The 15,085-nt window shown below is 27.0% G+C and overlaps 1 protein-coding gene across 4 annotated transcripts; it reads left to right on the top strand.

The window, feature by feature from the left end:
- The first annotated feature begins 1,953 nt into the window (after positions 1 to 1,953).
- LOC112688687 (hemicentin-1-like) lies at positions 1,954 to 14,850 on the top strand. Of its 4 annotated transcripts, none has more exons than XM_025562009.1 (14): positions 1,954 to 2,103; positions 5,262 to 5,495; positions 7,156 to 7,385; positions 8,520 to 8,885; positions 9,043 to 9,193; positions 9,844 to 10,019; positions 10,183 to 10,255; positions 10,352 to 10,493; positions 10,624 to 10,745; positions 12,614 to 12,760; positions 12,838 to 12,975; positions 13,046 to 13,149; positions 13,653 to 13,916; positions 14,295 to 14,850. In XM_025562009.1, the coding sequence occupies exons 2-14, from the start codon at positions 5,264 to 5,266 to the stop codon at positions 14,481 to 14,483; spliced, it is 2,334 nt and encodes a 777-aa protein (XP_025417794.1). In that variant the 5' UTR covers positions 1,954 to 2,103; positions 5,262 to 5,263; the 3' UTR covers positions 14,484 to 14,850. The 4 variants fall into 4 exon arrangements, with proteins under 4 accessions (XP_025417794.1, XP_025417796.1, XP_025417792.1 ...); XM_025562011.1 differs by lacking the exon at positions 1,954 to 2,103 and adding an exon at positions 3,761 to 4,046; XM_025562007.1 differs by lacking the exon at positions 1,954 to 2,103 and having other exon boundaries at positions 5,127 to 5,495.
- The last annotated feature ends 235 nt before the right edge of the window (positions 14,851 to 15,085 follow it).

Here is a 15,085-nt window from a genome sequence, read left to right as displayed (position 1 = left end):
ATAATAAACGTAAAATCTTACCAGAGACATTCTTGCGAGTCAACTAATCACGTGGATCTGGATGCGAAATCGAACTCGTTATAAGATAATCACGAATCGCAGACAAAAAAATAAATAAATAATACAGTGTCCGGGTTTTGTTGATAATATAACCATTATAACCCATCACTTTGCTGCACCATTATAAAAATATAACATTGGTAATGTGGTATGGGGCTCGTCACTGGAGCACCTTTTAATCAAATTCCTGGTGTTCGTGAACGATACTTGCTCGCCACATTAAAGTATATTGATGCTAACTTCACGTTTTTTATCACACCGATATTTAATAATATAATATTTCTACGCAACAAGTATATGTATGTACGGCCAAATAGAGAAACATTTAGACGAACGAACCGTAGCCAACAGAACGTACCTTTCCAACATCGTCATCTGGGCTTGGAAAATACGTAGAAATCCGAAGCAATGCATATTGTTTGCACATTAAACGTGATTTGTCATGGAAATATCGTATTTCCCAAGTGGAGACCCTACGAAAACGCGCGGTACGAGAATTAGCTTGACTGACGTCTATCATCCGTCGAGTAATCATAACTTTATTAACAAACAACACCGTGCCATACATCGAATAATTTATAACATGAATAAAAATACATGTATATAATATATACGTCGATGAGTTCATACTACACGAAATGCGAAAAGTCCATTTCCATTTTATGCAATGGTCAATTTCGCCAAGTGACTGTGACGTATAATACCCATACATATATTGACAACGGTATTCGCTGAAACATTCTCTATTATTATTATTATTATTATTATGTTCATAAAGTTTTTAATTGTGTTTTAAAATCCCGTATGCAATAGCAGACGCAATGCACACCGACCAACACGTGATTCGGATCCATTAAACTTTACGGTAGTGCATTACAAGATGAAAAAAATATGTGATTCCTATATCCCTATACATTTACTAGGTAAATATAGTTATTATTGAGTTTCGTCAATATTTTTTCATATACACATAAAATGGGATTATGAACACGCGAATAAAACGTAATTTTATCATTTGTTCGCACATTCAATTATTACATTTTTTTCAGCGATATTAATCTTCAGGCTACGATCAATTTTTGCAATAAAATGCAATTTCAATAAAATGAAAAAATTGCCATGTGACGACGTCCAGGGCTGTGCGTGTCCTTAGATTATTATTTCCTGTTTACTCTTGGAATAGTGAATTAAAATATCGAAATAATTGGACTTATACTTGTAGAATAAAATTAGTGTACATACGTTAAACTGACTTTCCTTTAAATTATCTTTATTGTGGGCAACCGTTAGTCTTCTTTCTTCCCCTCCCCTCGTATTTAATGGAATGTACGGGATGTACGAGAAATATAATGACTTATGCCTTATGGCTTTACGCGTATCTTACGTAATACGAAGTGTTGGTATATGGTTTCCTGTTAATATGATAAAATATAATAAGTGTTGGAAACCGTCGTGATATGGATCAATAGCGATAATAATATGCACAACTGATTGAGTAATAATTGTATGATTATTACAGGGTCAAATGTTATCGGTTATTAATGTATGCATCATTTGTCAATAAATTGAAAATATATATATATATATATATATGTATATATAGAAAGTTGGAACTTAGCGATTAATGTGCAAATAGAATAATATTCGAATCGGAAATATTAGCCTGAGGTGTACACGCGTGATCGTAGGTATAACTCTATCGTTCTCTCTCTGAGCTACGTATATGTAGGCAAACTACATGTATTTTATAAAGCTGACAAACTACGTATGTATGTTAAGGTAATTTATATTACTATTATACGACCTTTGAACAGAGCAAAAAAAAAAAAAATAATAATATTTAAATACATATCGAATCGACTTATTGGCTGACCTTAATTAATGATACAGTCATACAGTGCCATTAGTTTATTGTTGCAGCTTGTCTATGTACGGCTTTTAGTTATGAACATGGGACCAGAGACAAAATATATAACTGTAACTTAAACTCGCATTATTTTATCAATCGCTTCAGTGATAATATTGCTATTTAAAAATTAATAAGTAAGTAATACAACGAAAATAAGAATATTTAATTGTTTCAAAATGTGTTGTACAGTATATAGTAATTTTTTATTTGTATGATTAGTATTTTATTATGAACAAAGAAAATTACTACTATTGGTGGTGGCCATATTAAATAATTATCATTGTTTTTGTTTTTGTTCACTCATATCTGAGCGTTTGACGTTATTATTATTACATTGCATAATAAAAATATTTTTATCATCAAATCAGTGTATACATTTTCTGTTCTTAAATATATGATATTTGTTCAGTTTCATTTATTTTTTTCATCATTTATTGAATATTTAAAAATCAATCATCATAATCAACCGTCATAATATTTTAATATCTTAATATCTTCACCAATTTCATTGAATTACTTAATAATAATGATATTAAATTTATAACAAATTAAATCCAAAAATGAACAGTGATAAGAAATTTTATTCGTACAATATTATAATACATATAAGATAAGTTTATCCACGCAAACATTATATGAACAATGTAGTCATAATGAATTTCAAAAATAATTGAAATTAACCAAAAATTAATTAAATATGACAGTAACGATGACGTTTTTTTTTTCATGGTAATTACGTTTTAATAAAACATAAGTACTATGAAAGTTTCATGTATTTAACTCTAAATTGGAAAACGATGACGCAGATTATAGTACTTCCAAGAAAACATTTTTTATCGCTGTAAAAAGCGGTGATATGCCTGTCTTTGACAAAATCAATTTCAATTCAAAAAATAATAATACTAGAGGTTTATACATTTACTGATTGTTTATTATAGAATTTCAGAAACGTGATGTAATTTTCGAAAAATTACAATTCATTTTCAATCCATAGAACGTTAAGAATTTAAAACATTATTTCGTAAAATTATACCGATTTTGGAACTTTAAATTACTAACAGCATTATGATATAACTTTAATAATAATTGTTTGTAAACTATACCAAAAACATGGTAGATTTCAGCTATGTTTAAATTTTTGTAATACGAGTACACAACTAATAATGTTGAAAACATCAAAAATATACTTTATATAAAACAATTTAACATGTCCAACATACTGTACAACAAATGTACTGAATTCTTAAAATGAGACACGAAAAGATTATTTAGTTTCATCCATAAAAGTTATACTGTCATAAATCATATATTTTTTTTTTTTTACGTGTACCATATGTTCATAACTCAATAATTTATTATAATCTTAACGCGTTGTTACGTATTTATTTTATATTAAAATATAATATTCTATTTATTGAGTTTGATAGTTATTGCTCTGATACGCCAAGGTCATTGAAACTCTTTTAAGATACTTAAGCTGTACTAATTATATTTAAGATTTTGATCTGGATGATGATTTTTAATAAGTGAATGTTTTTTAATATATTTGGTGGTCAACTATTCTAAAATTGTATCCACTTTTTGCCAACCATTTCTATATTTTTTTATTTAAAAATGTAAAAATATCAATAATATTTTAATTAGGTCTGTATTATTAAATACTTTATCATCACACTAATTACTGCTAAGCTTAAAATGGTTTATATATTAGTTTTTTTTTTTTTTTTAGTTTGCCTTTGTTCGTATATTACAGCAAAATATATTTTAGTTAAATTAATTTTTTTCAAAATTAATAATGTGAAATTCGAGTAAGTACCAGATCGGATATCCCATTCCCTATAATTTAATTAAGTACACTTTAAAGTGTTATTTAGTAAAAAAAATAAATAATTCTAACAGATATAATTGAAAGTAATAAAAGTAATGTATGATTAAGTAGTACGAGAAATTACGACCAAAATTTGAATGTCAATGTTGGATATGATCATTGTCGTCTCAAGGTAAGAAGGAAGCAAATCAAATAGGGCAAGTTACCTAGGACGTTCAAAGTATTTGAGTTAAGGGGACTTCATAAAAGGTAATGAGAGTATAAATAGAAAAATTCGGAGTTATAATTTATATAGGTATTAATTTTCCTTTTATATTGAAATATCTACGATGAGTATATATCAAATTGAAAATTATATTCTATTAAATATGAAATAATATATTACACGCCTACAATAATATATAAATATTACCAAACGATAGACTATTATAAATACATTATTAATAAATCATGAAATAAATTATCAATTTTACTGATTTCTATAAATAATTTGAATTCAAACAATTTGGTAAACAAACATAATTTATCAATAATGACACATCATAACCTACACAAAAATGCTAATTTTGTAACCCTAAGGTATTATTGGTAATAAAAACTTACCAAATATGATTATTGAATTATTGGATAAAATTATTTATATTAATAAAAATTATACATTGATGTATAAAATATAGAAATATTAAATGCAATTTACTTTTTAAAAAGATCGCTAAGTTAAGAACAAGTGTGCTGTTTATATTTTATTCGTATAAAGATATGGCTAAAGTTATAAAATGTTTAAAACGTATACTAGAGAGAACCATTTTATTTGTATATAATTATAATTTACATTTTGTTTTTTCCGGTAAGTTATAATTAATAAACACGGAAGTTCATATTATTATAATGTAACATAAATGTTATTATTGTGTTAAATAATCGAACCGATTAATTGAATGCAGGTAGTTACAAATTTTAAAACAAAAGTAAAAAGGTAAGTTGTATTTATTATTCAAGAGCAGCATATATTTTTGTCTGGTAAACAAAATATAATGTATGCATCATAAAACGAACTTAACCATTTTCTGGGCCGTACAGCTAGAGTCTAACAATAGGTATTTTCGTGGCAATAAACCTAAACTGTGCACAATAAAAAAGAAAATACAAAATTGAAATTATAAAAAAAAAAAATTTAAAAGCACTAAAATTAGAATTCAGAAATTAATTCCTAATATGTTGCTTAAAAAAACGATTTTATAATATAAAACTGTAATCACATCATTTTTGTTTTTTCTTACCAAATAAAGTTATCACGACTTAAACAATTTTTTTTTTTTTGGTTTTTAGATAACATTTTCGATTGCTTTAATTTCATTGCATTAAATTTTAATTTGTTTGACTTGTAAAATATGCGCAATTATTGAGAGTCTGTATCGTCTAAATATTAGAATGCCCATGACACGATTATGTTTATTATTGAAGCGATGAATTGGGTGATTCCGTTGGTCATAAGCTACTTGATAGCACGAAACGATGCGGATTTATTTAATTCAGAAGATGTGTATAGTAGCTTGGCATTGGTTTTCGATACGACAGGGTCCATGAAAGATGATTACCAGCAGTTGAAATCGCACGCGGAAGGCATAATGCGTCACGTTCTGACCAGAAACGACTCCGACATCAAGCACTTCGTTTTCGTACCATTCAATGATCCAGGTATGGTCGATGCAAACATATTCTATTACATTTTATTACATTTAGTGGTTCTCGTTGCAACATATGTATAAACATGTCTAATCTCTGGACACAAATTCAAAAATGTTGCAGTTCGATGAGAATATTATTTTTTCGGGATAATAATCATCTTTGGTTGAGGTGAGTTTCCGAATTGTATTTGGAAACCGATCTCTGCCGAGTAAAATTACATTTTATTTTAAAATATCCGACCTCGAATCGGTTGCTTTCCAAAATTTTGATTTATCTCAGAAAATGTAGAACTTCAAATACGAATTCAAAATGTGTTTTGCTATATTTTATTATGGCCAAATCAAATCAACGAAAATAATTATTTCACATTTTGTATATCATAACATAAAAATTTAAATCTTATTTCATTTATTTTTTATGAAAAATTTACTTTTTTTATTTTTTAAACAACAGCATTGATATATTATTTCATAAATAAAATGTTTCTTATAAAAAAAAAAAAAATAAAAAATTGGAACAGATAATATTTTGTTCGACAAAATATATTATGACCCACTTACATGTAAAATGTAATTTTATACAAAATAATATTATAATTCTGTTATTTTTGTACATTTCATTTCTTTCATCATACTTCAATGTATATTTTACGATTATAGTCAACAACTTCTGCTCATGAAAGGTACTCAAGGAACTCACGCAACCCACTGTATGCATTATAATATCATTTTTATATGTATTCAAAGTAATTATATTATCATTAAAGGTTATTATATTAAAAAAATATATAATGCTTACCGAATAATGGCGAATGCTCGAAGTCCAAGAAAAAAAGAATAATATGAACTATAGGGAATTATTTGTGTAAAATGATCATTTGAGTGTATAAGTTTCGGCGTTGACTAGTTGGGTCCCGAACACCCTTATTTAGTCCAGTTGGGTCCCACGATTTTACAAGTGCTACTTTAGTTGAGTCCATACAAAAAAAAAATTTTCCTTCTTATTTTCACATAAGACTGTCAATTATCTATAAATTAGAACACAGGTAAGATTTTTTTTTTTTTTAAGTTTCTAATACATGGTGTATAATAATTAATTGAAGATTAGAATACCGGTATATGATAAATTAATTAATTAAATTATTAAAAAATTAAAAAATGTACAATTGGTAAAAATATAAATGATAGAGCTAGTTTTAGACAAACTAAAATCTATTCATTTTTTAACATTATCAAGTGTGTCAATCCTTATAAGTTACAGGTTTTATTAACGTAGTGGTCGAACAAATCTAGTATGGTTTTTATAGTCGGACTGAACTCGTATTTTATCATTTTTATAATTGGACCCAATTAGTTGTTTATCTTTATCATAAATATTATTTGGAACCCAACTCGGATACGCCCGTAAGTTTATCTCATGGGACCGCTTACTTGTTCATCATTTTTTATGATCGAAATTCCTAAATTTATAATCACCTATAATTTTACACGTTTAACATAATTTATATTACGTTAACTATAAAACTGAATCGTGTTTGAAAAACAATTTAGCAACAATTTTAACAACAAATTAGCTACCAATCTGCTCACAATTTTGTATTTTAAATATATAAATAACAGTATGTTATACTATAAGTAATGCTATTTTCATTTTTCATTATTTTGAATAGATGTGGGACCAATGACGGAAACCTTTGATCCAAACGTCATTATGTACAAATTGAATAGAGTAGCGATAAAAGGTGGCGGAGACTGCGCAGAAATGGGTATTACAGCAGTGGTGCAAGCATTGAAAATCATAAAGCCTAACTCGTATGTTTACGTATTCACCGATGCATCAGCTAAGGATACATATTTAGTTGATGAAGCACTCGAATTAATCCAAAGGAAACAATCACAAGTAATTGACAAACAAACAAATTGTGTACAATTCATATTCTCAAATCAAACTCCTATTAGGTTTATGGACACTTATGTTTTATGATGTGGATTCAATGAATATCATTATTTTAATATTTCATTTCTAATAGTTGTGTGAATACTAAAAAAAATTTGTCTACTACAGTTTTAATGCTTTAGTTTTGTTTTCAATCACGTTGATATAATTGGGTACCCTCCAAAAGTAGATCAATCAATCGACTTAAAATTGAAAAGAAACATTAACAATATTAAAAGCGTTTTTACAAATTTCCAAGTTTTCATAAAGAAATTTACCTTATGTTAAAAAACGAAAATTAGGAATAAATACATTTCCAATAAAAATTATTTCATCTAATGCAGAAAATATTAAATTCAAATTCGGTTAAATATTTTAATTCATATTTTATTTTTTTTTAATATTCTAAAAATTAGTACAGATTTCTTGATAAATACGAATAACAAACCGATTCATCTATTACTAGTTATGATCTAACTTGTTTTTACACTTACTTGTCTTTTCACTATTTCAAATTAAATGGTAATGATATATTAAAATCTTAAGTTAAAACAAATTAAAATTAAATAGAATGTAAAATACATAATATTACATGGATAAATTAAATATTGTAAATACATAATGTATAAATCTATACATCTGGTACTTCGTAATAAATTGCTACTTACAGATATTCCTAATCAGATACTCATTCAACCCGATTGATGTGTGTCAGCTTGTCATTGTGCACTTTAACTAGAACCGATTAAAAAACAATTCGATTTTTTGTCCATGAACAAATACAAATTCACTATTAGTTACAAATGCAATACAAACTTTTGCTTCAAGTTATAAATGTTTTATTCTTACAATTATATTTCATTTACGCGTTTTGGTAGTTCATAATACATGATATTTAAGTTGAAAAACTTAGAATTTCATCACTGAAACATAATAGTTAATGTTGTGTATAATACATAGACTTCATGTAAAGACTTACTCTTTATAAAAATCCAGTTGTTTATGATTTTGTTTGTACTTATTTATGGTTTTAAATGTATAGCGTAGTTACACTATAAACTGTATAATATATTTTTAAATAATAAAAATTGTGCCTAGGTTTTCGTTCTGAAAACAGGAGACTGTGACTCTTCGTCGGACAATAGTTACCAAACTATAGCATTAGTCGGGTCAGGTAACGTGTTTGACGTCAATAAAGGAGACGTGTCGAAAGTACTAGAGTTGGTTAACAAATCTATGGACACTAACAAAGTGAATTTAATGTCTGTTAATATTGGTCAAAGCCAATTGAGCCCGTCTCCTAAAAAGCTGAACATCGACGAAAGCATTAAAAATCTTCAGGTTTCGGTGTCGGGTCTCAATTGCAATATTGATTTAATGAACCCTGCGGGTAAAAAAATGGACGAAGCTCAAGGATTGATGACCGAGTTAGACCTAAAGAATGTAAAAATCGTTAATGTTCTGGCAAGTATATTTTAAATATAGTAAAATCATTTTTCATATACTCAGGGTTTTTGTATTTTATTTCAATGAGATAAATTTATATTATAAAATGTTTAAGTCAGTTAAAGTCACCGGTTTTGTCATATACTATGTACGAATACATATTTTTTTTTTTAAGGAACCCATACCCGGGGAATGGACTTTATACGTAACTAGTGAGTCTGCTCATTCTATTCGTGCATGTGGAGTCAGTTCTAAGAATTTTAATTTTGGATTTGCTACGGCTAAACCAAAAAATATGACACAGACCAGTCATAGACCATTAAAAGGTAAATTTATATTTTAATACGAACTGAATAAAAATAAAAAAATGTAATAAAAACTAAAATGGCTAAATACAAATTGATACCCACACATTATTGTGTATCACATATCACATTATACATAAAGTTAAACATGTTTTAAAAATTATTATGAAAATTATTAATAAGAATATTTCAAATTAACGTGGTATATTTCAACGAATCTTCTTATTCGTAAAACATATCACTCAAACGTGTGGTTAAAATACAAACATTTGTTCTAAAATTTGTATACAAATAATTTCAATCATGTTTTATTTTTCAAAAATATATGATTAAAAAATATACACACCATTTTGATAAAAATGAGAAAAAAATGTGTTCTATTCTATGATTAAGTTTTTAAAAAATTGAATTCATACTCATATCCGCATCATACATTATTAATCGTATATCATACGAGTAAGATGAAAACTTTTCGGCTACTGTTTGAAATACATAATAAATAGGTAGGATAATCTTCTGGAACAACAGTGGGTGTAAAAAATTAAAAAGCCACTTGATTTATATTTAATGTATATGCTAATTACTAACTATTTACCCTATTTAGTATGTACTAATTACTCAACTATTGTAATTCGTAATTGATGCATCACATGCAAATCGTTCCATTTCAGGTGCTAACAATTACATATTAATCGATTGTCCCGACGTTACGAAATTCATATCTTGTAAAACTCAAGACTTATATAATGAAAACAAAACATATTCCTTACCAATTCTGGAACTCGAAAAACACAATATGTTATTATGTGGTCCGTTTCTACCTAACAACAATCCATTTTACATCCAGGTGAACACATACAATTTATTTAAACGATACAAATATATTTTACTTATATTAATTCCATAAACGGTTGCAAGTACTATATGAATTTCACTTTGTCATAAAACATTTAAACACACAATGCACTTTTTTCATTACTACACGTGGTGTATTATACTGTTAATCATAGGTGTTTGGTATGAACAGCAACGGCCATTATTTCAGACGTATCACTAAAACCAGCATTATTCCCGATGAACCAGGTAAGTCTCAATTATGTGTTTATAAAAATATAATTATTGCTTTTCAACAAATATCTATGGGCAATTGTACTATTTATCCTAATCGTCCGTATACAGATGCGCCGTACATAAACACTCCGACACAAATCACCGCTGTGGTTGGCGGTGAACTGCGTATTAAGTGTCGTGTCGAATCGTTGGTGCCGTTCACGGTTTCGTGGATAGGATTTAACTGTCCGCGACAAACCTGGAACTTTAGGTAGGTACACTCAATGTATTGAAAGTGTCAACATAAAATGCATAAACAGATGAGCAACTAACGAACGGATATTACTTATGCGTTATTTTCGCAGTCGATTAACAAAAAAATGTTTCTAAATGTATTTCAGCCAAAGTTCCGAAATCGAATTAGTGATACGCAACGTGACAGAACAATTCAATGATATTTACACTTGTAGAGCTCGAAATATTGCCGGAAATGCGGAATCTACGACTAACGTTACCGTAATATGTAAAACAAATCATAATTAATGATCTAATTTTGGTATTTATTTTTGTGTATGCATTTATCACATATTAATACATTCCGTAATAACATGGGTGGTATAATAATAACCTTATTTGTATGTTTTCAAATATGATAACAATATAAACGTACAAAACATATTTAAAGAGATAAAAAGTTGACGAAAAATTAAAATGCAAATAACATCACTAAATCGAATGGTTAATATTGAAAAAATATTTTTTTCCTCGTAAAAAAAAAATATAATACAAAATGAGAAAACAGATGGAACATACAATTTTATTTGATTCTGTTTGATAATATATTATAGTTTATAGTAGGTATTGCATTTAAACATACAAATATGAATTAAATAAACTTAAAAGCTCAAATAACTATACAACCTCGTTTTTGCTTTCAACGAAAATATCGTGTATGATGTACCGTAACAGTGACACACTTTTTAATATGATTTATACATATTATTTAATGGGTGTATCATATCCGTTTGATATATTTCATTATTTTAGTATATTAATAATACGGATAGTTAAAGTATGGATTATTTCATAAAATATACACTCGATATATCGTTGACTATACAATAGAAAATTCATACATACATTAGTTCACTATTTAAATAACATTTTTTGAAACTAGTATAATATTTGTTGATCATAATATAATTCCTATTTATTTTCCAATGTATGCATGAGCTTGAATGGTTTATATGTATTAAACAATCATTGTTTATACGCTGATAAAATACTCGTAATTCATAATCCACTGTTCTTGCTACAATAATATTACATATTAACTAAACTATATTGAACGATCAAATATACTGAAAAGAACAATTTTGAGCACTGAACAATAAAAATAAATAAAACTTAAAACTGTTATATAAAAAAAACCCACTTATGTAATATAAAACTTCATTATCTAAAAATTAAAAGAAATCAATTGCTCACAGTAAATTAAACGTAGCTTCCCTATTAAATATTTAACCAATAATTCTTTGTGATACTAATATAAATGAGTAGAAGAAAACACGAATTCAATAAATTCAGAAATGTATAGGATTAATTAGATAATCAATTTACATTATGTTGTGCAATATAAATTAAATTAGATTTATGTTCAACTATTTTGGTAGGAGTTTATTGTTGTGGTGAGATTTTTTTTTATGCGACGGCTTAAAATTTACATATTAAAAAAAAAAAAAAACAATTTATTAAAACGTAAAGATTAATGAATAAAATTTCTAATGACAACATTTTATTGTTAAATTAAAAAGACATATATATATATAACGTTGTAGTATGATTGATTTCTAACTCAAAATAAGTATAAAACGAAATAAAAATATAATATACAATCAATGTTTGAAAGGTTTTTTTTTTTAGTATGTCAGTTTTTTTAAAAATGATTCTTTAAAAGACAGGTCTTGATTGTACTCTCCGGTTTTCACTCCGAAGAAAATAAAAATAATATTTTAAAACCAAATACTTGCTTCTCGAAGAATTTCAAATACACTCACAAATAATTACCTACATAAAACTAAGAACTGTTGATTAATATATTCGAAAATTAAATATTTATAGTTTATATAATATTCCTAAATATGTAGTGATTATCCAGTAACATTGAACGTTTTATTTAAATGCAAATACTTGGTGTATCCATACGTACTACAAAAAAATAATTAATTTACACATAATTTTTTCGTAATCTCTATAAAACCCATGACAATATAGTAAGAACGGGAATACAATTAATTCTGTCCCGATTAATATACAATATCATAACATAAACTTCACTATTATATCGTTTAGTTGGCGCGATATATATTAGTATTTAATTTCAATTTTTAGCTATGCCCACAATTGTCGAAGGAAGCGATAATGTAACGATTGTCTTGTACGAAGGTGAAGATTACTCGATGACGTGCATGGGTCACGGGAGACCCGTACCCAAAATGACGTGGCACGTGACAAATGTACCCGTTTCTTATTACGATGGCAAGTACAAAGCAATAATTGGACACTTTAAGACCGTCTATAAATAATGAAACAGAATCATTATTCATATTATACAGTAGAACACATTTTAATCATAAATGACGCCTTGAGACTGATCATTTACGACGCTACGCTGAAAGATTCAAACGTTTACACGTGTACAGCTACAAATGAAGCCGGATTAACTGAAAAACACTATAATGTTATCGTTAAAGGTAAATTATTTCAAAAAACTCAATCATAAAATTGATAAATATTAATATCATCCATTTTCAATATATTTAGCTAAAACGATTGATTCGGTAGCAAACGAAACGTTAGTTGAACAAGAAATCGGTGATGTTGTACTTCATTGCCCATTGCCTAATATGACTAATCAATGGCTTAAGGTGAGATAATCATTGAAAACTTGAGACAGTGAAAATACAAAAATAATAACTTCTAAAATATATATTTCTTATGAAAATTAATTCAAGTGTTACAGTTACAGTACTATGTATATACCACGATTAATAAGAATTTTAAAATAAAATAGATTCTTCGAAAATGTAATGAATATAAAAAAACACATATCAAATTTCAATTTTACGAACTACATAATCCAAATAAACTCATCGAAATATAATATGTACCTTTGTTACATTTATCAATGTTCCTTCATTTGATTTTTATTTATTACTTTTTTATAGGTTAATACCAAACTTCACAGTTTTCAAACTATTTACTTTGTTTTAATTATTTTCACTACAAACAAAATATAAGTTCTCAAGTTTATGCATAAATTTAAAACTAAATTTATAAAATAAATACATTTATGTTGGAAATTATTAGGAGGTGAAATGTCTTAATCCTTTAATAATTGTTGAATAATATTTGGACGTGCGTTCATTAGGATGGTTCCAGTGTCAATGACTTAATTCACAAAAGAGCAGATGAGCCACATTATAGATTATTAAAAGATGGATTAAAAATCTACGATCTGGACGTAATAGATAGTGCCGTATACACTTGTATGAATTCCAATGAAACCTATACAATCGAATTAAAAGTAGCTTTTGCCCCTTATTTCATAAAATACCAGCCCGAATCAATGATGATCAAGAGGAACGAAACCGTTTTATTTGATTGTATGGCCACAGGATACCCAATACCAAGAGTAAGCTACATTTTAATCAAGTATTTTAATCTTAGGTACTAAAAAATAAATAAAAATATTTATATTTTATATTAAATACAATGGAAATTAAAAAGTCTAAACAGAATACATATTTCATTAAAATCAATTATTTTTTATAAATTAAAAATCCAAACCTGTTTTCTTAGGTTACTTTTAATCATAAATTATGACCTCTTTTTAAATAAAAGTTAATTCATAAAATTGTACACACTAAATTAAACATTGGTAACTATTTATATACATTTCAGATTACATTATGTTTTGATAGTTGGTTAGGACGTTTAGTATTGAACGTGAAATATATATTTATAAATTTATTAGTATAGTAGATAAATTATTACCTATTATGCTTTTCAGATTTTATGGAGAAAAATGGATTCATCACTGCCCATAACTCGTTGGACTTTAAAAGACATAGAGTTCTTAGAAAATAAACAAAAACTTACAATTCATTCCGTAGATTGGATACACAATGGTACTTACAAATGCATTGTCAAAAACAAGTTCGGCATAGTCAAACGCCGTTTTGACTTGCTAGTGTTCTAACACATACCTATAATTAGACAATACGTATTTTATTAGCTTTTCATCTTCCATATATTTCATGATGGCCATATTATAGTGACACATAATACAAACTATACAGAGATATCAACTGAGACCCCTAAAAAATAAGTGGTTGGGGTGGGTGTTTCTAATATTTAAACTGGGTATATACACTATAATTAAGGATCTCTGTTATACGTTTATATGTATTGCCAAGTAGATATATTTCGAAGTTCAACACGAAGACAGGATATTCAACGTGGTGATGGCGCATAAATTCTAAAACTCCAAATAATTTCGAAAAATTTTGTGCTCCATAAGTTATTTTAAACTTAATTTTATTTATTTATTCATTTGTTGATTGTAACAGCTCAAAAATAAAAATTGTTAAAATCGTTTGCGTGCGCAATTTTTTATTTATTTATAAAGTATTTATGTATTGATTCATATAAGTGACAATATATAATAATAATAATATAAAAATAGCATATAACGAAATTGAAAATCTTATTTATTACCTTTCACCACCATTATAGGATTCAACAATGTATATATATATATAAAATTAAACGTTAGAGCTGATTTTTGTGAACAATTATTTA

This window comes from Sipha flava, unplaced genomic scaffold, assembly GCF_003268045.1.
Source record: "Sipha flava isolate LNK unplaced genomic scaffold, YSA_version1 3_pilon_pilon, whole genome shotgun sequence".
Lineage (NCBI taxonomy): Eukaryota > Metazoa > Arthropoda > Insecta > Hemiptera > Aphididae > Sipha > Sipha flava.
Note: the sequence above shows the minus strand (reverse complement) of the source record. Positions and strands in the feature narration are given on the sequence as shown.

Bases quoted from the DNA above. Each gene is read 5' to 3' on its own strand.
- LOC112688687 (XM_025562007.1), top strand. From the start codon at position 5,246: ATGTTTATTATTGAAGCGATGAATTGGGTGATTCCGTTGGTCATAAGC. The intron at 10,494-10,623 runs GTAGGTACACTC...AATGTATTTCAG, and splicing joins CGACAAACCTGGAACTTTAG to CCAAAGTTCCGAAATCGAAT. The intron at 10,746-12,613 runs GTAAAACAAATC...TTCAATTTTTAG, and splicing joins GACTAACGTTACCGTAATAT to CTATGCCCACAATTGTCGAA.